The sequence below is a fragment of the Callorhinchus milii genome, unplaced genomic scaffold (assembly GCF_018977255.1).
Source record: "Callorhinchus milii isolate IMCB2004 unplaced genomic scaffold, IMCB_Cmil_1.0 Scaffold19, whole genome shotgun sequence".
In the NCBI taxonomy this organism is placed as follows: domain Eukaryota; kingdom Metazoa; phylum Chordata; class Chondrichthyes; order Chimaeriformes; family Callorhinchidae; genus Callorhinchus; species Callorhinchus milii.
Genome location: NW_024704760.1, coordinates 5,585,958 through 5,611,541, shown reverse-complemented (window position 1 = coordinate 5,611,541; position 25,584 = coordinate 5,585,958). Strand labels below are relative to the sequence as shown.

Here is a 25,584-nt window from a genome sequence, read left to right as displayed (position 1 = left end):
TCCTTGTGATTGAGTAGCTCTGATTACACCATTTTCATTATTTGAGCAAAGTTGTGCAATGATGTGTGGTAAGTGCATTGATTACAGGGATGTGCTGTCTTCACGAACAACATGTATAGAATAGTATCCTCTTTGAACATTGCCCTGGACTGCTAATATTTCATTGCAATCCACCACAGCAAATCTGTACTGCTTGAGGCCAAAGACCATCTGGATTAGTGGTTTGTTTGGACCGGAGATCCCTTAAGGTCGATTCTCTTTAACACTAGTACATTTGAAAATAGTGATCAGTGTTTTTTGCTAAACATTAACCATTTTAAATTTTCAAAGTGACATTTAACATATGGCTGCCTGTTTGCTTGGGCTAGTTAAATACTTTTTTTTATTGTTCGTAGATCATTGATTTGCTTAATTACTGGTATTCAGATTTGTGGTGTGGACCGTATCTAAAACTAACTTGGCAAGCCGAGTAAGTGAATATTAGGATTGAAAACCTAATTTAAATGGTCTCAACGTAGGAAGAAAATGTCTAGGTTGCATCAAATTATATATTTTTAAAAAAGGTTAAAACAAAAAACAATCAAACTAAGATAACTTTTTGAAAATGTGCTTTAACAGCTATTGTATGTAAAGTACAGTACGATTGAATAGCTGTGTTGGAAATTTTATTATTGCTAAGTTACATTTCGTTAGTTCTACAGTCCGTTCTCTTTGACTGATTCTCTTTTCCCCACTCCTGCAATACTGCATGCCCCTCTCCCAAAATAACCAATACCCCTTTTCCAGTATACATCACCTCTAGACTTTATATCTAGTTCTCAGTTGGCCTTTGTAGCTCACCTCCCCAAGCTCCAACTTGTCTAGACCTCTGCATCCCATATCCTTTCCTGTACAGGTGGGAACCTGTGGGTCAGAAGATTGTGGATTAATTGCCTACATTAGGATTTTGTATTCACATTCTAGGTTGCGCTACATTGTTGGAGGTGCCAACTTTCGAATTAGATGTTAAACCGAAGCTCTGTCTGTCTTATCTGTTCAGGTGGATATTAAAGATCTCATGGTACTATTCATAAAGAGAATGGAGTTTCTCTCGGTGTCCTGGCCAACAATCCCCCAAATAAAAAATTGTCATTCACTTTCATGGCTGTTTGTGGGACATTGAGGTGCACAAACTGGCTGCCACATTCACCTACAAATGCACTCACTACACTACACAGTAAAAATCCTGTGATGCACTTTGTGAAGTCTCCTGCAGAATAATGCTTCCTCTTGCATTGTATAGTTGACAACAAATCAGATGTCTGTTGCTGTGTTTTTGGGAGGAGTGCAGACTGAGGTGGGAAGTATTCAAATGCCTTTGGACTTTTTAAGATGTCTTCTTGTCTTCTGCTATGTTCAATATCTGTTCTTAATTGCTGAGATTATTCTAAACTAGTCTGCAATTGTTTACCGTCAGATCCTCTCCAGTGGATTGAGAAAAGTCCCCTCAAGCAGTTTTGGTGCTTGAGTCATGAGCTTTGATTGCAAAGTTCTTCAAACCAGTTCTTTGAATATAAAGAACTGCTAATATCCTACATGTTCATTCCTGAAGATACTGAGTAGAAGCCTTTCAAAATATGTGGTTGACTGCATTTCACAGAGAGATTTTGTTTAACTTTTTTTTACTTGCGATTAAAAATTGTGGAACATTTTGTAGTTCAATGTACCCTTTACGTTCCAAGGCCTATTTGAGCTGGCTTCAAGGAAAGTTGGCATAAGGCTTTACATTGTGAGGAATTAGTGTTAACTGATCAACAGTTTGCTATCACAATAAGAATTAATAAATCACTCACGGCCATCATTTTTGTGAGTACCCTGAATGTTGAGGAAATACGGTAGCTTCTGCTGGAATGTAGAAAATTATTTTGTGCATGGCGAATACGATTCCCCTTATTCTTACCTCGAAATGAAGACTGTATTTAAATGTGTTGTACATGTAACCTCATGTTAGTCTAGTTTCATGCCATATCACAAATGGCTCTGAGCAAAGAGAGATTAACCGTATGCAGACCTGATATTAAATTATATTGTATTTGACTGCTCCCTTTCAGGCTTTCCCTACAGCTCTGATATTCTTGGGAATAAAAACTAGCAGATGCTCCTTCCCCAGGGTATTTCTTCATCTGGATTTTGAGAATTTACCAAAAGAAAGGGTAAATTCTGTGTAAATGCTTGTTAGGCAGTTGGAAAGAGCAGAGCTAAACTGCATGATTGTACATCCGATTTCCTTCATTGGCAATGTTTGTCCTTTGAGGAAATTACATATTTGATCCAGCAGCTCGCCAGACGCTAGTATGCGAGAATGCTAAGCACGGTATCCAACTTCACAATAAAGTTGGAATGCTGTGGAAAAAGTGAGTGCTACTCCTTTGACCTTGTGCTGAACAATGTGAGACCGCCCAGGTCAGATTTAGCAGAGATTGTGCTTTAGTCACACTGTTGGAAAGTACAGAGGATGTTTACCCTGTATTTAGCCTGGAAATCTTTGGCACTGACAAAATGTGGATGAATGTTTTTCTGCCTTGAGCGCAAAGGAATTATCTGAAAAAAAAATATTGTGGCTATTGTGGTAGAGTATAATTGAAAAAAAACATGGTTTGTCCAAGGTTCCTGTTAATCAGAGCCAGAAGTAAAACTCCATATGAGACCTTATATTAATCGTTGTATTTGATATACCGTTTTCACGTCTTATGTACATCTCAAAGCGCTTCACAGAATATACTGTAAAGTAAATTGACTGTATATTTGTGGGCGAAATGTGGCAGCCTATTGTTCACAGCGGTGTCCCACAAACAGCCATGGATTGAAATGACCAATTTTTTTTTGAGGGATTATTATTGGGCGTGTGGAGTAAGGAAACTTGCCCAAAGTTTCGCCCTGCTGGGAATTGAACCCAAGTGTCTCACTTGCAAAGTGAGTACTCTAACCACTGAGCTACAAGACTCCATGATAAGTGAGAGCTGGAATTTGCAGGGGTGACATCTCTGTCCTCTGCATACATAGTATAATACATTTTGCATTTGTTGTGATGCCTATAATGTCAAAATGTCTAAATGTTTCACAGGGAATTGTTATCAAGTATAGCAGGTGCATATTTTCAATATTTGGAACACAGTCATTTTGTACTCGGGAAGGTGCCATAAATTGTCAACGCGAATGACTAACTAAATACCTTAATATTAGAAAGATAATAATCTCAATCTTGATGTGGCCAGTGAAGAGAGAGAACATTCGAGATCTGAAGAAGTTAAGTTGGGTTGTGGAGGTTGAATAGGTTTAATAATATGCATGGAACATGTACAGCTGGATGGCTGTTCAGTGGCAAAAGTGGAAAATGGAATGACTGACGTTATTAACCATGGAAAGTGTCCAGATGACAGACAAGGATGCAATGAGCCAGACTGATTCGATCCTGGAATGCATCTCTTGGGAATGAGGTGGTTATCTTAAGTAAGGAAAGAATGACACTAACCAAATCATCACTGTCCTGCCCCATTGATAAGGTGTTCTAGAAACCTAAAGCAACTGTGCTTTGTATACTCCTTGCATGTAGCTGATTTTGTTGGGGGTCAATTTGAAGGACACATGAGTAAGGCTAATCAGATTCTATATTTAGAATTACCATCTCAACTCAGCTTTATATTAGATTGGTGATTCAACCACTTGCATTTATCAAACTACATTTGTTTTTCTTTTTCAAAATGTGCAGGAAATGCAATAATATGCTGCGTGACATTTTTGTAATCTGTCAGATTGAATTTTTTTACTATTTAGTTTCTTTAACGACCTGCATTTCTAAACCACAAAAATGCAGATTGTAGTTTAGACTGTGTTCATAATCACTGTTGAGTTGGGCGCATTATTTCCTTTTTACGTTACAAGTTTGTGTGAGCTCTACTGATGTCTGTCCCCCCCCTACAATAAAACTAACCGTACAAAATTGGTGACCTGCAGCAAACATCATTTTAATATTTGTTCCCCTCTCAGTACAGTCGTGCTACTCAAAAGTAACTTTGATTCTGTAGATGGCATTTACCTAAATCTAAGCAAACATTGGGTCTGGTGATGGAGCCACCGAGATCCATTGGCTCTTATTTACATTGTGTAAAATTAACTGCTCCATTATGATTTGAACATTATCTTAACCAAATAAGTGTTTGTTTTGCTTCCATTATGAGTCATTGCTCAACGCTAAACTTGAATAAAACAACTGGGAGATCTTGTACACAAAACTACGTTCCATGGATGAAATGCTAGTCAGTGCAGGGATTTATACAAGTGTGTAATTTTAGGTTAATTATTAAAGAATTTCAAATTACTGTTCCTAGTGGATTGAACTTGTAGTTCCCAGTTACGAGACACATAAACTAGTTTCCAGTTAAACTTAGCAATGAAACTGTTGCTTTAATTATGACATGGCATCTACTTGTAATTACTGTATTATCCCCAAGAGAAAACTGCTTTTGTGTGACATTAATTTTAAATTTTGATGTTTTTCCCATTTGTTGCAAACATGACTTTTTCTTGGTTTGAATACTAATGAACCCGTAGTGTTTAGGTGTCCTTAAGCATAATTCTTCATCTGCCTTCAATTTGCTGAGCCAATGTCAAATGGGAAACAAAGCTAATTCCAGCATCACCAGTACGAATGACTGAAAATTGTTGTCCTTGCCAGTTTGGTGAGGGTTGTACATTGCAATGAGTGGCCATGCCACATAAGTTGTCTGAGTTTCTTATCACCAGAGAAAAGAATGGGGAGGTTTTTAGAATATTTTATACTTAAGGAAAGTCTCATCATAAACTGGTATTGAAGTTTTGTTTACAATGCTATTTAAAAAGCAGATGCACAGCTAAATGATGCTTAGTTTTTTTAAAGCAATAGTAGAATTGGGCGGAAGGAAAAGGCATGATATGGGCCAGATCCGGTGGAAAGATTAAACTGCTTGGTCTGAGATCTATTCACAGATCTGGTCTGTGTAAAGGATCAACCCTTTACATCATTGAGTGAAATGAAATTTTAAAATGTATTACACAACTACTGAACACTTTATTCAATTTCAAATGCTTTTGGAAGAATTTATTTAGTAGTCGTAAAACTTTTCTTTTTGATATTTTTGTACCAATGTTGTACTGCTTGAAAACTTTACTATCTAAACATTATTTTGTTGATCTACTCTGAGCATATACAATTATACTAATGGTAACTATAATTAAACATCGTAGTTTAATGTGACTTTTGTTTTGTAGCTCGTCTTATGACACAAAAACAGGTGTTCGAGTAGCAGTGAAAAAGCTGTCCAGGCCATTTCAGTCCATTATTCATGCAAAACGAACATACAGAGAGCTACGATTGTTGAAGCATATGAAACATGAAAATGTAAGTTCCATATTGAGTGTAAGAATTGGACTGAATTCTTGCTTCCAAAATGCTTTTCTATTGGTGTTTTTAAGTAGCAGCAATTATGTACAATGAATGTACTTTAACTCTACCAATTTTCATAGGTCATTGGCCTGTTGGATGTCTTCACACCAGCAACAACTTTGGAAGAGTTTACAGATGTGTGAGTATTCCGTTTTGTGAGTGCAGATTCATTGTAGTTAGAGCCATACTGTGCACAAATTTTATTCATCGACACGTTGTTTACTCTGCTTGTTTGTGTGTGTGTGTAAACATCAAACCAATGTCAAATAGCACTGTGTGCATTTAACAGCTCATCACTCAGGATTGATGATGCATAGAAAGGGGACACTTCAATGGCGATCTGAACCCTACAATATTGTTGAATCTGTCAGTAGATGAGGAATATTAGAAATGGGTTAAAATCACTCTAGAATATTTGTTTTCAGAAACTAGTCCAGTTCAATTTACTTACTGTATAGTAAATGTCATGCTAGATTTATCTGACAGTCTTATCTTGCTAATGATAGCTTTACTGTTCCTGGCATTGTTAAATTAACAGGTTGTGCTCTTGCCACTGCTGGCTGAGATGGGTATGCAACCTGCTTTTTAGATGCTCTGGATATCAGAGAAGCTCTTCAGCGAGATAACAGTCCTGGGCACAGTCCATATTGCTGCTGGTGCCTTGGATTCCGTTCCAAAGTATCAGCTGGGTGAAATACAAGTTTCTTGTAAACCATATTCCGGATAAATCAATTCTGACTTGTCCAGAAATTTACCTGTCTAAACACCCCCTCCCAGGATGGATTCATTTAAATTTGACATCTTTGAAATACTGTATATCACTTCCAAATGTAGTTCTGAATACATTCAAACTTTTGAATTATGGAGACTGGTGGTTACACGGAGTCCTGTAGCTTAGCGGTTAGAGGACTTGCCTCACAAGCGAGAGGCCCGGGGTTCGATTCCCGGCAAGGCAAAATATTGGGCAAGTTTCCTTACTCCACACACCACCTCTGTTTACCATTGCAGTAAGTAGGTACACAGTCGATTGGCAGATCGCTTTTCCGGGGGTAATAATTCCTTTAACAAAAATAAATAAATTGGTCACTTCAATCCACGACTTTTTGTGGGGCACTGCTGTGCGCAATTAGTGCCCGCGTTTCGCCCACAAAATATATCTGCCTCAAAAATATAAGTGCCTCAACAGGACTGTAATCTCTTGATATCTTGTTGTATCATTGTGACTAAATTAAGTTCGGATGTGCTACTTCTTGCAAGATTTTATTTCAAAGGAAGTGGTTTATGGTTTTTATTTGAGCAACAACTTGGGATTTCAAATGGATATGCTTGATTAGTGGTATGGTACATTTTGGTGTCCAAGGTAAATTGTATTTTGTGTGATTAATATACAGGTAAGTGGTGAGCAACATAAATACTGTACTTTTAGGTTTTGAGTACTACAATGTGAATTTCAGCCATAAAAAGTATGAATTGTTCAGTTAAAAACATCACTGTTAGAACCGATCACTTATAACTGTTGTTTTCTTCAACTTGGAAAGTAATGAATTTGGCTCACCTTTCCTTATTGCAATGTGACCCACATGGAGGGTTTAAAAACTGTTCAGTCATAAATTTGCAGAGTTCCATGACCCAAGTAGTTTTCACTTCTGCTGTCTGGAAATGTAACCAGATCAGTATATTTGCCACCTTGTGCAATCTAAAATGTCAGTGGCTCAGTTGATAACATTCTTGCCTCTGAGCGAGAAGATTGTGGGTTCAATCTAGGTCAGTGGTTCTCAAAAAATTGTTTTTTGGGGCCTCATTGTGTGGTTGAGGTGCCAATTCTTCCTAAAAATATTTAGTTAGTATACAAAAAATAAAGGTAACATAGGCATACACACATCTCAAATTGTTCTCATTTGTTCAAATTGTTCTATGCATTTCATACATACACTTTTTTGTGGATTTGTGTACATTTAACAACTTTTTTTGCACAAAATCTTGCACAGATAGTAACAAGATTAGAACAGCCCAATAAATGAAAACACATTTTTCGATCTGTACATTTTCTGTACAAACCACATCTGAGAATTTTTTTAAAAAAAAAACGGAAACCTTGAACAGACCATAACAAGATCAGCACAAATGGGGAGAGAGGGGGTGAGGCGAAGGGATTGATGGAGAGAGAGTTCCACAACTTCGGGGCGTCGTGGCTGAAAGCACGGCCGACTGTGGTGGGATGGAGGGTGCGGGGGACAAGGAGGAGGCCAGAGCCAGTCGAGTGGAGGCAGCGGGAAGTGGTGTGAGGGTAGAGAGCAGGTTGGAGAGATGGGAGGGGGGGGGGGGGTCGTGGTGCCAGGGCGTGAAGGGATTTAAATGCAAATGTGAGCCAATGAAGTTTGACAAGGACTGGGGAAATGGACGTATGGAGTTTAGTGCATGTGACAATGCGGGCGGTTGGAGCTGTGAATTAGTTGAATATTGTGAATAATGGAGCAGGAGAGACCAGCGAAGAAGGTATTTTGAGTAGTCGAGACGGGAAGTGCTTTGTGAGCATACAAACATAAGATTAGAGCAATGATGTATAGGAAGACAACACTTCCTTAGACGTCACATTTGTGTGGTTTGCACTCATTGCAGATACAGTAAAGCTTCATCTTGATCTTGATTTAAACCTTTCCTTCCATTGCTTTGAGCATTTGATGAGTGCCCTCTGTTGGTCAGGATTGCTTTATTTTTCTATTTTCAGTCATTCTAAATTCTAATCTCCCAGCTTTCAAAAGCCAGGTGTGATTGATTAAAATCTGGGATGATGGAAAATAGTTTAGATTTCTTCTAACCACAGTAGTTTTTAAGACCAGAATAGTGAGTGATCTGTCATTCTCTGGTCTCAGTCTATTTTAACGTTTACCTTGTAGTTTGGTGACTGTATTAATAATTAAGAGTGTAGTCCTCCCCACAAAGTTTGCAACAAAAAATGTCTAATTTTTGTTTTGAGTAAAAGAAAAACTTTTTAAAGAGATCTAATTCTACAGTTGTCCCACACATAACTGAATGGAAATTTCATTACTTGGATTAATGTAGAGATTTTAATATGCAAAGACGGTTTGGTTTCAGGGTTAGAAGTAGCTTTTGGGAAGAGGAGAAAAAGTGTCCTTCCTCGTGTGAAGGGGAGGTCAGTGGTACATTGTGAGCTCACTTTAGCACAAGAATATTGGAATTATTACTTTCTTAGCAATGTTGTCAAAGTTGCCTTTGTTTAAACTCCACCCCCCCAGTGCATACACAGAATCTACCGAAACAGGCCATTACAATTTAATCACGGCTCCTGGCACTGAGTTAGCTCCACATTCTCTCCACTCTCTGTATAAACGAAGTTCCTGCCAAACTTAAAACCCTCCTATTCTATGACCTACTTTGAAAGATCTCCAGTGGTTTGATGGTGAAAGATTTAATGAGAAGTTTTGGATAAAGAAAGCCATTTGGCCCGTTTGATTTTAAAGCTACACGTTGCACTGTGGGAATATTTGTGTTTTGGAAAGGTTACTGAATTTCCTGGTTGCTCAGGTCTTGAAGATCGGTATTTGATCTCGATCCAGTTTTATGTAATGAGGGATGTTTGGTATTCTAGTCAGACTTGATGTCCAGTATTTGTGCAATTCACAAATAGCATTCAATTTTGCAACTTTGAGGCTTAAGTTCACTAACCATAGTTGGTATTTTTTTCGATTTTAAAGAGGGCATAGTAATTTGATTTCATGATGATTCAGCAAAAACTTTATACAAAGTTTAGAATTTATTTTATAGCAGATGGTGCAATCAAAAATTGTTAGCCTTTTGTTTACTGGCATTAGCTGTGATCACTATAGTGCCAGATTTGGCCAGTATTTTTATAGCTTTCTTGATATCCCACACCTTTATTAAGAATTAGGTACAAAAGTGCTTATTCAAGAGAACATTGTGCACATGCTGGATTTATTCGAAGCTTCAGCAGTGGAATTCTGTTTGAGGTGCTCAAAACGTAGCTTTTTGGCTGAACTCTGGAACTCTACCCTGCGTGAGGGGAGCTATATAAATACAAATTGTTGTTGAACTATTTGTCCCTGTATTTGTGTGTGAAAGATTCAGGGGAAATGTTTATTAGTGTTAACTTGCGCTGAGTAAGATTTGAGAGAACAGCCTTATGGTTGCAGCTTATTTGAGTTTATTTTCCTTCCAGGTACTTGGTGACTCATCTAATGGGAGCAGACCTGAACAATATAGTAAAGTGTCAGAAGCTGACGGATGACCATGTACAGTTTCTCATCTACCAGATTCTCCGGGGCCTTAAGGTAACATTGTATTTACAATGCTGAATTATTTAATTTGTATGTTTTAATAATAATAATTTTTGCATTTGATATACTGCCTTTTCACGTCTCAAAGCCCTTCACAGAATATACTGTAAAGTGTAGTGACTGTGTATTTTATGGGTGAAATGCGGGAGCCAATTTACTTTAATATGTCATGGTTTACATTCATATAAAACTAATGCTTATTGTGAAGTGTGAGTGATTTGACCAAGTGTCCTACAAATGTTCTGGGTACCCATTAAAAGGTTTCTGTGGCTGATTTTAAAGTTAGCTTGAGGATAAGATGTCTTGTAATTTCTGTGTTTTTAAACACAACCGTAACTGAGGACTATGTTTTATATTTAGAGTGCATCATCTTGATTGTTCTGATGCAATAAATGGTAGCTGCTTAATTTCAGTACATGTTTGGTATCTAGCACAATAACGTTGATCACGTCAAACAAATACCAACTTGCTCAGATTAGTTTCCAACCAATGCAATTGCATGCAAAGCTTAAAAACCCAAATTACCTTTTAAGCAGGCTTAATGAATGAACTGGGCCAATATCAGATCACCCAACCACTAGCTAAATTACTCTTAATACTTTGTAACCATATAGAATAAAACTCACCAAAAGCCTTGTGATCATAAGTGAAATTAAACTTTTTTAAAAATTATATAAAATCTTTCTCTGTTTACATGTTATCCAAATGATCTTTTACTGTGACTTAAAAACTCAGCAGTATTTAATTTTGATTTCTCTTTGACAGTATATCCATTCAGCTGGAATCATACATCGAGTAAGTACTATTATTTGCATTATGGATATGTCTAATTTGTAAGCAAGGTCGAAGAGGAATGTCTTCAGGTGAAGATGGGGAAGGAGGGGGCAAGGCAGAGGGATTGAGGGAGAGTGTTCCAGAATTTCAGGGGGTAGTGGCTGAAAGCATAGTCTCCAATGGTGGAGCGGAGGGCACGAGGGAGACAAGCAAGAGGCTGGAGCCAGTTGGGTGGAGGCGACAGGTAGTGGATTAGGGAGTAAGCAAATCGGAGAGGAAGGGATGTGGCAATCCATGAAGGGATTTGAAAACGAGTGTGAGGATGTTGAAATCAAACACATTTTTAGAGCAAGTATGTTTGAAGAAGGCCCTGTTGAAGAAAGTGCAGCAGTTCAGAGCCAAGTGTGGAAAATCACAAGGAAGATTCTGAATGTCTTGTTTTTCCGATAGGATCTGAAACCCAGCAATCTAGCAGTGAATGAAGATTGTGAATTGAAGGTATGTTCCAGAATATAAATCTTGATTACTGAACAACTTAATTAGAACTATTACTAGAATCAAAGACAATTTTATCATCTTCTGTAAGTGGTTAAATGGGGGAATATGCAAATAGTAATGGCCGCCTTCTAAAGGGATGCCTGTTGTATTGCTGATCATTTCCTTGAAGGGACGCCCCCTGATTATTGTGTCCTTATAATGAAGTTCTTATCAGTATGTTTTGGGAGTGAAAATAACCTGATATTGGGTTTCTGGCATTTTAGATCCTGGACTTTGGATTGGCCCGTCATACTGATGACGAAATGACTGGATACGTCGCCACGAGATGGTACAGGGCTCCAGAGATAATGCTGAACTGGATGCATTACAACCAAACAGGTGGGATATGAGCATAACGTATGCCCCTCAAGTGCTCTGGGACGCTACCCAGCGCGAGGGGGTGCTATATAAATGCAAGTTGTTGTCCCTCCAGGGAGAGAGTGCTCACTCCATTCCATTCCAATAAATAATTGGAATTTTCATCTATAGCTGGGAGTCAGGGAACTCTTGTTTGGTTTGGATACTCTTTAAGCATGGTGTTGAGTACCTCCATGTGTTAAACATCTGGCCAACCAAAATAATTATAATAAATTCTGCAATATTGAAAAAAAATGTTTAATACAGTATTCGTTTTAAAAACAATTATTTGCAGATCCCCTTATTAACATGGTAACATGCCTGGATTCACAGGCACCAGCAAACTCAGGGTCCCTTACCCAACTGGACATCATGTGTGTGCAATAGGTGGATCTTGCTGAACGTGATCTTACCCATACGAACATTAACACTAGGAGTTGCAGGATTGCAATTAAGAACACATCCCCCTTTAAACACACGTTTTCCAATAATTAACTTAGACTTCCTGTTCCTTGTGCCTTAATTATATACTTGTGTCCCTGGACGTGGGTTTGACTTAGATTTAATGTTCAAATCGATGCACATTAATGATGAAAAACGAGCTTCAGAATAGTTTTATAAACATGGGATTTGTTTTGTAATTCTATCTGCTGTTTACGTTCGCTATTTAGGAGTTTAGGTTAAATGGACTAAGGTGAAATGGGATTTGAATATACAATCCTGCAGCATCCTGACTATTTGGTTTGGTCAAATGTCATTTATTTATATATGAATGCAAGTTGTTGTAATAATGTTTGTAAATATTTATCAAAGCCAAATGCTTTATTGGGGCAGATCTATAGACTGAAAACACTTGATTTGAAATGTAAAGCCTTCAGATGCTTGGTGTGAATCTTTGCAGGGTTAAACATTGCTCTCCTTGATAGCAAAGAAACCTGACTATTTTAGTGAAACTCTGGCGATTTGCCATAGTTGAGATTATAATAAAGTCTGTTTTCTGGTACTGGAATAAGTGGGCAAATAATGAATGAAGGCATGAGACCCAATATACACTTAAACCCCATCTTGCCGGACTAATGTAGGGGGTGGGGAGATCTGATTTGGCGACCTGGAATTTCCGACTCAGTAGTTACAATGCTGGTAGCGAATCTATTTTCTGATCACGGGATTCAAACAATCTGAGTCAAAGTCGATATCTCTGATCACTGAAGGATGCTTGGAGAATGGCTGGTGGCAGGTACACTGAGTCCGTGGAAATTAAAATAAAAAAATTAGGTTTGAATTCCGGAAACACGACGTCCGGTAATCGTCAGTGTTTCTCGAAGGGTGAAAACTCGGCTAATCAGGCACCTCTTGCACACCTTTTCAAGTCTGCATCATTTAGGTATTTTTATAAATACCCTAATCCAGCACCACACCAACTTGTATGACTTTGAAGACTCTTACTGTCTTTACAACTGTATTTTGGGAAGGAGTCTTGTTGCCTCTACTTACCATATTCTGTATTGCATCAAAACTTAAATGTACAATGGGTTTGGAAACCATGTAGAAGTTGCACGATAAGTAACAACTGAGTCTTTTTTTAAAAAAAAATAGTTTTTGTTATTTGAGAGATTTATCGTGAGTGAAAGTGTCATTTTAAAAAAAAATGTGGACTTGGTATTAATACAAATGTCGTTCTTTCTTTATCTCCCAGTTGATATTTGGTCTGTTGGGTGCATCATGGCAGAGCTGCTGACAGGAAGGACATTGTTTCCAGGCACAGACCGTATCCTTGATTGCTCTGTTTTTAATGAATTCCAGTATCTCTAGAAAACCGGGGGAGAGGGGAGAGAGGAGGCACAAAAATGGGCATTCTTCCGGTGCGCATGTTCTCACCAATATAGATCAGCTTCATTTCCTTCAAATCGTTCATTGTAGCTTTTTAAACCAACCAAATTTGTTAAATGAATTATTGAACAGGTAAAGATGCTTTTTTTTAAAAAAAATGGAGAGCTGCTCTTTGTCTTTGCGTCCATCAAATTTACTCATTGCCAGGTGTCAAATTGACTTTGTAGCTTGTGTGTGGTCTCTCATTCGATGAGTTTTCAGAAAGTGGGGGCAATGAGAATAGCTTTCGCAATAATCCCATGTTCTGCCACAAAAGAATGTTCGAGATAGTTACCAAAAATAGAATTATTTATGTAAAATTTTTGTGGAACTGTTCATATACCTGCAGAAGCTGCCATGCCAGTCTGTTTAAATAAGTGACTGACTAAAACTTTCTTGAACAAATGAGTTGTTGAATTATCTCTCACATGATTTAAAATAAAGATTCTGGGTTCCATTTAAAATGTTAGTACAAATGTCAATTTTGCAAGAATAGTTCTCTGCTTTATCAGATTACATGGTACATTATTTTTAAAGCACATCTGCTTTTGTAGTTTGTACATTCTGTTCTCTGAATCTTGCTAGCTTCGATAGCTACAATAACCGTTCCAACTGAAACTTGCGACATATCTGACTTCTTAACATCATTACCAATTGCTTTCTATCTAAACTGTTCGTCCGGAACCCCCGACCCAACAGAAGACGTTTCTTTTATTAAAAAAAATTGTTAGACACAGTGGCGTAAAGTTAACTAATGGAATAGTCATTTTATTTTGAGGACTGTCAAAAGACCTTTTCGATTGGGAAATGTTTGTGCAGAGCATAATGATTGGTGGTAGACATACCTAAACATTTGTCTTAAGTGAGTTTTGTTGCCTTCCTTCTCCCTCCCCCACCCTTTAAACATGCAATATACTTTTGGTATTTAAGCACCAAAGTTTACACGCCACTCCTTGTTTCTACTTGTTTAAAGTAGAATTTGGGTGTGTCCCTACAAGTGAGATCAGCCTTTACTTCCATTGCAAACCAATCCAACGTATAGTTTGTTGTTCAGGCACACTGTAATTGCACAATAACATTACATAAAAAACAATGTCATAAAGAACAATGAGGAAGTTTGTTTTGATGATCAAAGCCCTGATATTTTTTTCCCAAGCGGAATTGCTTTATTGCTGGGGGGGTGGGGAGGAGTTTCCCCCCAGTTGTCATTATTCTGATCTCCTTGCTCATAATCAATCACTCAGTAACACAATTCAGACTAAAATTGCCTTGTGGAACCCAAATTTTATTCTTGCATATTTGGCCAAAATTTTCCATGAGCTCTAGTGGAAAATAACTATTGTGGAAATTCAATGCATGCTCTTAAATGCTGTTCTGTCCTTGTAACTTTGAAGTACTGTTTTGAAGATCACCTTTATGCCTGATATTTTGTACAGTCCTGGAGTTCTTTCCAAATCGCTGTAAGGAAATCTATCTGCACCTTCCATTAATGACATCAAATGTTTCACTGCATTTTTTCACTAAATGTAAAATGCTTGTTGCACTAACACAGCACTTTTGGCTTTTTCTCCTAATCATTGATATTCTATCTGGTTGTTTGCTGAATATAGTTAGCAATTTGTGGATTATCTAGATACGCTGATTCAGTATTTGCATGCCTTTCCTGTTATCGTGGTTTATTTGAAAGCTTCTCAAATTCAGTCGGTGATGGATTTTCAGGGTTCTGCAGTTTCCAAAATTGAAGTATTTTCTGCTTAAATTCAATGGGTCAGGTCTAAAGAAATTCTTTTGTGTACATAAAAATTGGAATTTAATTGTAAAATCTTGTTCGGGTTTGACAGCGACGTATGCATGAATTAATCCTATTTTGCCTTGCAATGTTTTGCAGTAAGTTGCAAACAAAAGTGCTCATCCTTTCCTCCAAACTAATGTATTTTTAGTTCAATGGTTTGTTTACTACGAAGAAAGACAACAGCTGAAGTCTCAGTTGTGTGTATTACAAATGTGGTTAAACGTGTCACATTACTCCACGTTAGAGTTTGCATGAGCCCTTCATTGTTTCTTTTAACATTCACATTTGTTTTGTCTTTTACTAACCTGTACCTGCTCAGACAAACATTTTAATGATTAGCAACTAAGCTACTTAATGCTTATGTCACAGAATATTTAACTTTGTGGGCAACCTATACGTGCACGTTTACACACACAATATCATTTGAAAATGGGCATATTTGAATGTAAAATTTCTGTGAAGTAAATTATTATAATGCAATAGCATTAAAGGTGTATACATATAATTAGAAAATGCTATGAGCAAGTAAATCTGCAAAAGGCTTGGTTAAAAATATCTTATTTAGGCTCTGTATTCTCTGCTACTTTGCTATGAATCTGGTCATTTTTGCCTGCTTATGATAACTAAAATGTCTGATAAAATATTACCCTTTGATCCATAAAATAGTACAAAAAGCCTATGTTCATAATTCTAGTATATAGTGACTGCTACTTATACAGGGATTCTATAAATTAACATCATGGTGCATAGCTTTAATAATTTCAAACTCTTGTAGTTTATATAATGAATAACCAGGGCTCCTCCTAGATCTAGTAGTAATTTAGTTGTGTCTGGGTGCATGCTGTGGAATGCTTGCACATTTTCTTGTCTCAAAGAAAAGTACTTATTTTAGGTTAACGATGAAATAAAGTGTCTGTTGCTTTGCACCCTGTTACCTACCTTACGTTTCAATAGGTCTTTGCTGGAACTTGCCATAAAGCTCAACCATCCAATGGGATTAGGTATTGTGTTTGGGAAGGGCGTGTTCAAGCCTGAGACATCTATTCCCTAAGCCTGTGTTTCATTATTAGCAATTGCTTCTTGTATTAGCAAGTCAACCTGGCTGAAGTCATTGTAAGAGCATGAGGGGCCCTGATTGGAGAGGGAAATGTAAAATCTTGGGAATAAAATGTATGTCTGACTAGGATATTTTTGTTGACAGTGGACTTAAGAGTTGTATCGATAATACAGTACGTTACAGCAAAATGTACTAAACTGGTACATTTGTAGCCAGAGAGTAAGTGTTTTCACAGATGTACGCAATGATACTGAATTGCCTTTAATATAATACAGAACATTTGTATTTGGAAAGCTTAGCAATACTAGATAAACCAAGAGATTTGATTTCTACAGATAATGGGACGCATTGATTAGGAAGTCCTGTAAATAAGAAATATGCATTGGTATAATTTTCTTCGAGTGAACAAATACATCGGTAGAGTCTATTTTTATGGGGCTTATTCTAACATTTAGATCTTAGCCGATATGTAGTGTTTAATTGATTTTTAATAAATATTTATGGAACACGGGATTGGAGTACAAGTCTTATAAAGTGTTTACCAATTTGTAATTACTGATCACATAATTACTGGACTAAAATGGATAATGTGATTAAATCTGCAGTCAAATGGAGCTCCTTCCAGGCTATGGGCTTCAGAAGCTTTATTTCTGAGCTGAAGAAGCTACTGGTACTATAGCACAGTCAGAAACTGATGCATTTAACTTTTAACTGCATTCGAAGCAAAAATACAATTTGTGTCCTTCCTCCCCACAAAAGCACCTAGTCTGTATTGTATGAAACTCCCTCCAAAATAACCAACTTAATTCATGAAAGTTGTACTTCAAAGGAGCTAACGCAAATACAGACCCTAACACCGCCGCTGGGTTGAAAACTTCACCTGGGATTCCAGCCTTGGCTCCCGATTCCTCTGCTGTTGGTATTATCTTTACAACTCTAAAAGGCAATCGACCTTTTTTGTTATAACCTGTCCCCTATGTTTTCCTTTATGTTACAATGTTAGATATTGATCAGTTGAAGCTAATAATGCAGCTCGTCGGAACACCAGGGCCAGAACTTTTGATGAAAATATCATCTGATTCTGTGAGTTTACATATTGCCTGTATTTTCCATTGACCATTCATTCCCAATAAGCCACGTTTTTTGCATCACTTTTTTTAAAAAAAAATTAAAAGCACCGAATCACAAATTTATCACATTAATTGGCACGGTTTGCTACTGAAATGTTTTTGCTGTTGTGGTTTTAGTTAACGCAGAAGCAGTATGAAGTAAATCATTGTTTACCCTAACCTCTAATGAGCCTAAAATACCAAACAAACTACCGAATGTTCTTATTACCTGTTGATTCATACTGATTTACAAGTATTTACTAAACGTAAGTTTTGGGTTGAACATCTCAAAATATTAAAAACTTATGTTTGAAATATAAAACAACCTTGTCTAACAATAAAATAACCCGCCATCAATTTATTACTAACCAGGAATTAACTGCAGCATGCTGGGTCTGTGATGGTGGCCTATTTTCCCTCCTGCATGTTTGTGCTTTTTTTTTTGCCTGCATCCTACTCTTTTTTTTTCCCCCCACCCCCCTTTCTAATATAACAACCAGCAACACATCGATTTTGATCAATTTAGTTTTTTTTTCAAAACCTTTTGATTGTCCTTTTGAAATGTGGATAAACGCCTTGACCTGGGCGTTCAAGATATTAACCAGCTTCAGCAGATCATGAGATTGACAGGAACCCCTCCAGCGTCTTTAATTAACAGGATGCCCAGTCATGAGGTGAGACAGACAGGCTACCTTTGAACGCCTTGTAGAGGAGCTCTCTTATTTTTCTCACGTACTCTTATGTAGATCAATGGACCACTTAAACAGATGCGTAGCATCAGGCTGCTTGGGATGAAGTGTCCTCATTTCCCTCTTTAGTTTTTGAATAACATGTGTAAATTAAGCTAATCCCTGTTTTTTTGGTAGTGGTGGGAAGGAGAATACTGCATTAAATGTGGTTTCAGTGCTACGGCTTGTCATACAAGCAGTTTTATGGGTCATTTCAAGGGCGTAAGTTTCCTTTAGGTATGTGTGTTATTTTACTGGTCTGTGATTGAATGATCCATTATCTAGAAAGTATCACTGAATAAAGTGAAATGTCTCCAGTTAGAATTGCAAGATACAGATTTTGAGATGCAATATATTGTACTACAGGTTTAAGTTGCAGTTTTATTGTTTGAGTCTCAGATACACAATTCAAATGTGGGTTATTTAAGTGAGAAGTCACTAACCATTGAAACAATTCAGACTATCTTCTGTGGATTTGAATTATTCCACCTTAAAACTATTACTTTTTCCCCCCCCCCTAGTGTTTTTGCAACAAAAATGGTCTGTGTGTTTCTATTTTGCGCAGAATGCCCGTGAGATTGGCACTGACTATTTTATGTAATTTTAGAGGGAGAAAATGTACGCAAAGTATTTGACGGGTCACAGTAGGTTTAGTGTTACTAGGCTACACATAACATCAAAGTACAAGTTGGAACATATTCCTTTTTTTGAAAATATGTTTTTAGTTGTTTACTTGTAGCCAACTACAGTATAAAAAACATTCCTCCTGAATTTGGAGGCACATGTGCCATTTTCTTTTCAACTTGGAAAATTAGGATTGTGATTTCAAGTACTTATAAATTTTCACAACATTTTGTCATTATTTTTGTATTATGAAAAATGGGCAATTTAACATTTCTGTGAGGAAACTTCAGTACGTACCAGTGAAAGTTCAAAACTTCAAGAAATCTGAAGATCCTGTGGACATTTCACAAACTTTTTTTAAAATTTGGTTTGTCAAAGTAATAAAAAGATTGATTATAGAAATTATTTGAATATAGTAAAATTGATGATATTGGTCAATCACTTTATGGCTCTTTGTGGGATGTTGCTATGCTCAAGTTGATTGCTTTGTTTACCTACAAATCCACAGTCACTACACTTTAAAGGAATAACTATGAAATACTTGAGAATGTGATAAACAGCTACATCAAATGCGAGGACTCTTGTTATCTTAATTCTTTCAAGTAAAAGCTGCCAGTGTGATTCAGAATGTTAGTGTACTTAATACATACAAATGTGTAAAGTAGTATTATGCTTCATAAAAAGTTATTAAAATGTGAAGAAAACCAACCTGTTAATTAGAAATTTCACAAAGCTTTTGCACAAACTGTTCTTTTGGGCCTGTGTCCTCCAGAAAATCGGTAGAAAATCTGTCTTCTTGTGGGTCTGTTTTGTGGGTAAAGGGTGGGGAATGGAGTGAATCACTGGGTCAACATTCTCTTTTAAGCCCGTGGGATGCTATTAAACTGCCTGTCTAGGCTGGGAAAAAGCCTGAGAGGACTTGGCAGTCATGAAAGAGCTTGAACAAACCCTTCCCTTGCCTTTTTGTCCTTTTAGTACTTGGCACTATCCCAATTTTCTATCACTGTAATGGAGGAATGTCTTTTGGCCCCAACCCAGTTTTCTGTCCAAGATAGCGTCCCATTTTCAAATAGGAAATGGCTATTCTGCCTTTGTGTCTGACTCCCCACAGGTTTGATCTGAAGAGAGGTGTACGGTCAGGATGCAAGAAGTATTCTGGTTCAATGTTGATTGAACTAAAAATTTTGGAAATGTGATTTTTGCTTCAGGTCCTAAAAAGAGAAATAGTTATTAAATTAAGAATCACCAGATGGTTAGTTACATGTATTCACTGTGCCTTTGCTGCTAAACAATCCCTCTAGTTCAAGTAAACCGTCTCAAAGTGAACTGATGTACACAAAATGACCTGACAGGCTGTTTATAATATGGAGTGGAAAGGACAACTTTGGCTTATTGATTCCTGACATCTCATCATCATGAAGGAAATGTTCCTTTCATTTCCTTTCATTTCTTTTTCTCACCGCCTTAAAATATTTTTCTTCCAAACTGTTGTAGAAAACCCTATTGTTAAGCTCTCCGAGACATTACCCTGCGTGAAGGGCGCTATATAAATGCAAGTTGCTGTTAGTAGTAGCAGTATTCATTTTGCCATAGACATTCCTAATGTTATTAGGTTGCATACCTGTTTTCATAACTAGTTGCAAATACTGGCTAATTCGCACTTTGTATAAGTATTGATTGGAAACTTTTGCCCATCTTATCAGTTAAATGTTACTGAATTTCTATTAATTTTATCTTCCCAGTCCGTAGTATAGACATTTACAGATTTTTAGGTATCATGCCTGGTACAGAGTCCTTTTTTAAAAGTTGTCATTTAATGTTAAAATTGTAATGATCCAACCTCCTGTGTGTGTGTGTCTTTTTCTCTCTGACTAGCTGTCCTCGCTCTGCTTAATGCCTCTGTCACTCGTTCCCTGCCCAAATAAATCATCGTTTAATGTTACAATTATATTTTGGGGAACAAATTTGCCTTACTCATAACTGGGGTGCTTCCTCCACATCACTTGTGGCTGGAAAGGAAAGAGAAATTGTATTTGTCTAATCTGCTCTGCAAATGGACAGCTTTACAACTAATACTTGTCACTTGTTGGGACTGTTTGTTGGCAAATGCAGCTCCAGTTAAGCCAAATGGCCAATTAAAATTGAGGATTATTCGCCTCGATACCAAAAAAGTATTTTGAATAGTGCCATGTAATCTTTATTGTCTTCTGAAAGTAAGCAAGGATCTCGGTTCATGTCTCAGCAGAAAGGGAGGGATATCGGTGTTTTGTTTTTTAACTTGATTAAAAAGTAGCCCATCAAACATGTTATGTGAACATTTGGTTACAAATCCCATTTGCCAATCAGTATAACAGTTCATGATTTGGGAACCCCAAGCTGACAGATACATTCCGAATCAGGAAAAATAGGTTTTAATTAAACCATGATGTTATCTGTTTTAAAGTATGCTGTTAGTTACTGGTAATTGTTTACTCCTTTGGATTAAGCTCTGTAACAAAGTGGAGATATTAATAAAGTTTAGCTGTGCCATCTGACGATTCAGTGATGGGATTCAATTTAAGTCAACATATTGGGAATTATTAATTTTACGTACACACTAATTTTTCCATTGCCCATGTGGAAAAAGAGGATTCTGGGTTATATTCTAGAAAGATTATGTAAAGATTGTGTTTTAAGTTTGCCTTAGAATTGCAGTTGGTCTGAATTTTGAGCATTGTGTGTATTGGAAATATGGATTGTTAAATGTTAGTTAGAGTAGCTGACAAGGCAGGTGTTCTGGTTGTTTTGCTTGATGCTGCACTGGCCTGATTTAACTGATAAAGGTCTTGACGTGTGTTTTGAATTTAATTTTTCAACAATCTTGCAGTATCCCTTTTCAAGTCATCTTTTTAAACTTAATCGGCTTCTCAAATTTCAAAGAAAATGAACTCCTACTGTACGATTGCAGTGATTTGTAAGATTACTGATTGTCGCATTATAAAATCCCAAATCAAAGATGGCTTTCATTTGCAATTGAAACATTTCGTCATTTTCAGTGTTGGGCTGTGAAAGGCCTTGGAAAGGTGTTACTGTAATTTGGTTTCATTACTGAGACTAAAAGATTATATTGAATAGCTAAGTGTAAAATGCTCTTTATAAACCACTTCTGCAGGCCAGAAACTACATACTGTCATTACCACAAATGCCTAAGCGAAGCTTTGAAGATGTATTCATTGGAGCTAATCCTCAGGGTAAGTACAAATCACGGTGCTGGATATTTTTGATTCAAATGCATAACCCTTATTTTTAACCCTGCTACGCCGTGTGTCGTAAGTTTTCTCACTGATTCAAGCAATCACTGTGTCTAGACTACCCTTGAATTAACTGATAGGTGTGCCCGACTGGAGGAGGTTACCTCACTCATGTTTTTCTGCCTCTTGGGAACATAGCTGAGAGCAGATTCACAATGTGGGAAATTACAAGCACAAACCTGCTTTTCACAATTCCTCTGGCAGTAGATTGATTGCATGCACCAGTTTCTGGCTTGTCACATTTTTAGTTTTGATTTTACGAACCAGAAGAGAGGGGGGTGTGTGGCGGGGAGAGAGAGGAGGCAGAAACTTGGGCAGAACGTATTAATTTAGCATACTTTGTTACGTATTGTACAAATCAACACTTAACGATCTAAAATGATCTTATGAAACTGGACTATTGAATTGACACAAAAAGCACTTTGTAATGTAACTGCAAGTTAAGGATAATGTTGTATCAGACATTTTATTGTTTGTTGCTTTACAGCTGTTGACCTTCTAGAGAAAATGCTTGTGCTGGACACAGATAAGAGGATCACAGCAGCAGAAGCTTTGGCGCATTCTTATTTTTCTCAGTATCATGACCCAGATGATGAACCTGAGGCAGACCCTTACGATCAGTCATTTGAAAGCCGAGAACTTGAAATAGAGGAATGGAAAAGTAAGAGAAACCAATATTTTGCATTTAACATTCTCGTGCAACATGTATATCGTGCAACAAAATATACGGTCAATTCACTTTACAATATATTCTGTGTAGCGCTTTGAGACGTCTTGAAGACAGGATGAGGCGCTAGCTCAAATGCAAGTATTATAATATGCAAGTAATATATTAGATGTGTTTTCGTTTGCCTTACGAAGATTTTCTGCAAATAAAATTCTCACTATTTTATCCCAAAGTTTTTTTTAAAAAAAGAAAACTAGGATTTATGTAATGCTCAAAATTGAGTCATTTTAAGGGATTGTGCATGTTTTAAAGTTTAATCTAACTTGATATTTTTAATACATGAATGCTGAAAACAAACTAGAAATCTGTATAGTTATTTTTACAGCTGCAAAAGCACTCATTTTCGGTTGGACTTCATATATCCACAACTGGGCAGAATCCGAGCAGTTTCTGAAAGCTACCAGACAATTCCTTTTGACTTACTGCTCAGGCTGGTGTACACACATCTGCTACAATGCATGAACATCGTGCAGTACCAAGGGCAACCCTGTACATAAATACGATGTTTAAATATGGAAAGGGGCTTCAAGTGAAACAAAGCAGGAATGAGATTTTTTCCCCTATTCCTCTTCATTCTCTGGAGTGTCTGTGGTTGATTGTTGTCTTGATAGAATGTTCCCATCATTGATTTGTGAGTGGAGGATTTGATAGCTGTTCATCAAATCATCTCAATATTTTCCGATCAGTAGTTCATCTTGAGCTGATGTTTGGGTGACTGCAGTTATGGAAGACTGTTTGTTTTGTGTGCTTAATGGCAATGGGTAGGTTTGTGTTTAATTTTACACTGATGTGAGAATCCTTAAATGTTTAATGCATCACTCTCTTGTCTTCAGGGTTAACGTATGAAGAAGTAGTCAGCTTTGTACCACCAGAGCTAGACTCTGAGAGTATGGACTTGGAACCATGAGAATCTTGCTTCCGTATTGAGATCTTTATATCACTTTCACTGTGAGGACTTGATTGACGGACCTTTCCAATATTATCAAGTGCCTGTCGCGGTCTTGATGACGGATTGTTTGTGGGTGAGGGCAAAAAGGAACTTTTATAACATTCTACGTCCTGCATGTTTTGCTAAATCATGGGCAATCACCAGCTTTTTGTATATTGCCATTCTCATTCACTGTGAACCCTTGAGTACCCTAACCAACTCGAACTCTTGCAAGCGCTTGTATTCAACCCGGTAAACCTTTGTGTATTTGTATGCCTTATTTTCAGAATTGCATACTATTTTAAATGTTTGACTTGTATGTACAAAAGCCACCCAAACCTAACTAAATAAATACAGGCAGTAACCTTTAGTTTTATAAAAGTACAAACGGGGTGTACATTAATTTATAAATGTATTTTCTGCTCACAGCATAAAAGGGGTGATTTTTATTTTGTGATTTCGTTTTTAAAAAAACAACTTGATTCCATTCAGCAATACTACTAAACTAAGCAAAAGCATGTATTCACTGTTTATAAGGGATTTGGAATGGGAATGTTAAATAGCACAAATTTTAAGATTGTTGGGTAAATTTACTTATATTTGTAATAAAGTGCTTCACAACTCTCATGTAAGGTTAAGTAGATGAGCTGTATAAATATACTTTATGCTGATAACTACTCCACTTGTTCATGTACCTGTAAGAATTCATTGCTGTGTGACTTACTGAGTGTGACATTGTAGTGTGACCATCCTGTAAACCATTCTGAAATAAATCCAAATGCTTTTCAAAACATAGTGGCTGAAATAATGAACAAAAATCTGTTTTGTAACCTAATGCGCTCTCCGTTTTATATCCTGCACCCATCACTGGAGTTCAGCCGTGCCTGGATCCATTCTGGGGGAAAAATAACATCTGCCTGACGCCAACCCTTGATGCCTTTCATGTCGGCTACGATAAGCATTGGATCCAACTTACCCACAGGATCTCCAGGCTCCTGTGCGCTTAAAAAGGTCAAGACCATGTGTCTCATTTGTCTTAATTTTTTTTCTCCCTGAAAAAGAATCTTTGGCATTGTTTTTTAAAATGTAATTTTGATTTTATGTCTGACAATCAATCCTAAACGTGAAGCTTTTAAAGTTGAATACAATTGTTTGGCTGCGATACTACTTGACGGTTAGTTAGTACCTGAACACTGGGGGTGAGCTACAGTCAAACAAGTCAAAACAAATGATGGATGGTGTTTCTTTGTATCAGCCCAGCCCTTTCCCAACAAGTAGCCTCCTTCCTTTGGTTTCTTGTCACAAATGGCAGCATTGGTGGGGATACAGACTGAGGCTCTATCAGATAGCTAAACATTTTGCATCTTTTATGAAAGGGTATAGGGTGCATTTTTATAGAGATGTTAATAAACTCAACATGTTCAGCAGCTTATAAGTTCTACCAATATCTGCAACTGCCCTTTCAAGATGACAACCATTTTAATACAGAGCAATTGCGTAGCAAAGCAGAAGACCAAATGATGAATTGCCATAATTCAGCACTTTCTGTATTGTTTGGGTAAGTTGTACAATCTCGTAGAAAAATAACTTCCTTTTTTTCAGGGGGAGTTGGGGGGGGGAAACGATCATCCTTTTATTACTCCCTTGGAAGTTCATCATTCTTTCCCAATCATCTTATGCCCTAAAGAATTTGAATTTCTTGCAGTATAATTGAGCTCCAGCTCTGACTTGATGAGCAATTCAAAGTGAAAGCTGACATCTAAATAAAGTCAAATTTAGAATAGCATTTCAAGCAACCGAATCAACATGTAGTATCTAACTTTTGTTTAAAATTCTACAGGTGCCTGGAATAAAGCTCAAGAATTGTGGAAAAGCTGCTAAGTAATATCCTTGGTCGCCCCACTAGGATTGACCGTATGTGTTCACAATAAATCCTTCCATAATAACTAATTACATTTGTAGAGCGCCTTTCATGTCGGCAGGACATCCCAAGGTGCCGGACAGTCGGATTTGTT

General features: G+C 37.2%; 1 protein-coding gene across 2 annotated transcripts in view; it reads left to right on the top strand.

Moving 5' to 3' along the window:
- Window positions 1-24,360, top strand: part of LOC103179134 (mitogen-activated protein kinase 14) — a 30,430-nt gene extending 6,070 nt beyond the window's left edge. The window contains exons 2-12 of one of the 2 annotated variants that reach the window (XM_007894255.2): window positions 5,287-5,416; window positions 5,542-5,600; window positions 9,660-9,771; window positions 10,543-10,572; window positions 11,002-11,049; window positions 11,313-11,427; window positions 13,142-13,213; window positions 17,167-17,246; window positions 21,776-21,854; window positions 22,402-22,575; window positions 23,475-24,360. In XM_007894255.2, the coding sequence (XP_007892446.1) occupies window positions 5,287-5,416; window positions 5,542-5,600; window positions 9,660-9,771; window positions 10,543-10,572; window positions 11,002-11,049; window positions 11,313-11,427; window positions 13,142-13,213; window positions 17,167-17,246; window positions 21,776-21,854; window positions 22,402-22,575; window positions 23,475-23,548 (973 nt within the window). In that variant the 3' untranslated portion in view covers window positions 23,549-24,360. Of the gene's footprint in view, window positions 1-5,286; window positions 5,417-5,541; window positions 5,601-9,659; window positions 9,772-10,542; window positions 10,573-11,001; window positions 11,050-11,312; window positions 11,428-13,141; window positions 13,214-17,166; window positions 17,247-17,866; window positions 17,947-21,775; window positions 21,855-22,401; window positions 22,576-23,474 lie in introns of both variants that reach the window. The other variant, XM_007894256.2, reaches the window with a different exon arrangement.
- Window positions 24,361-25,584: the final 1,224 nt, after the last annotated feature.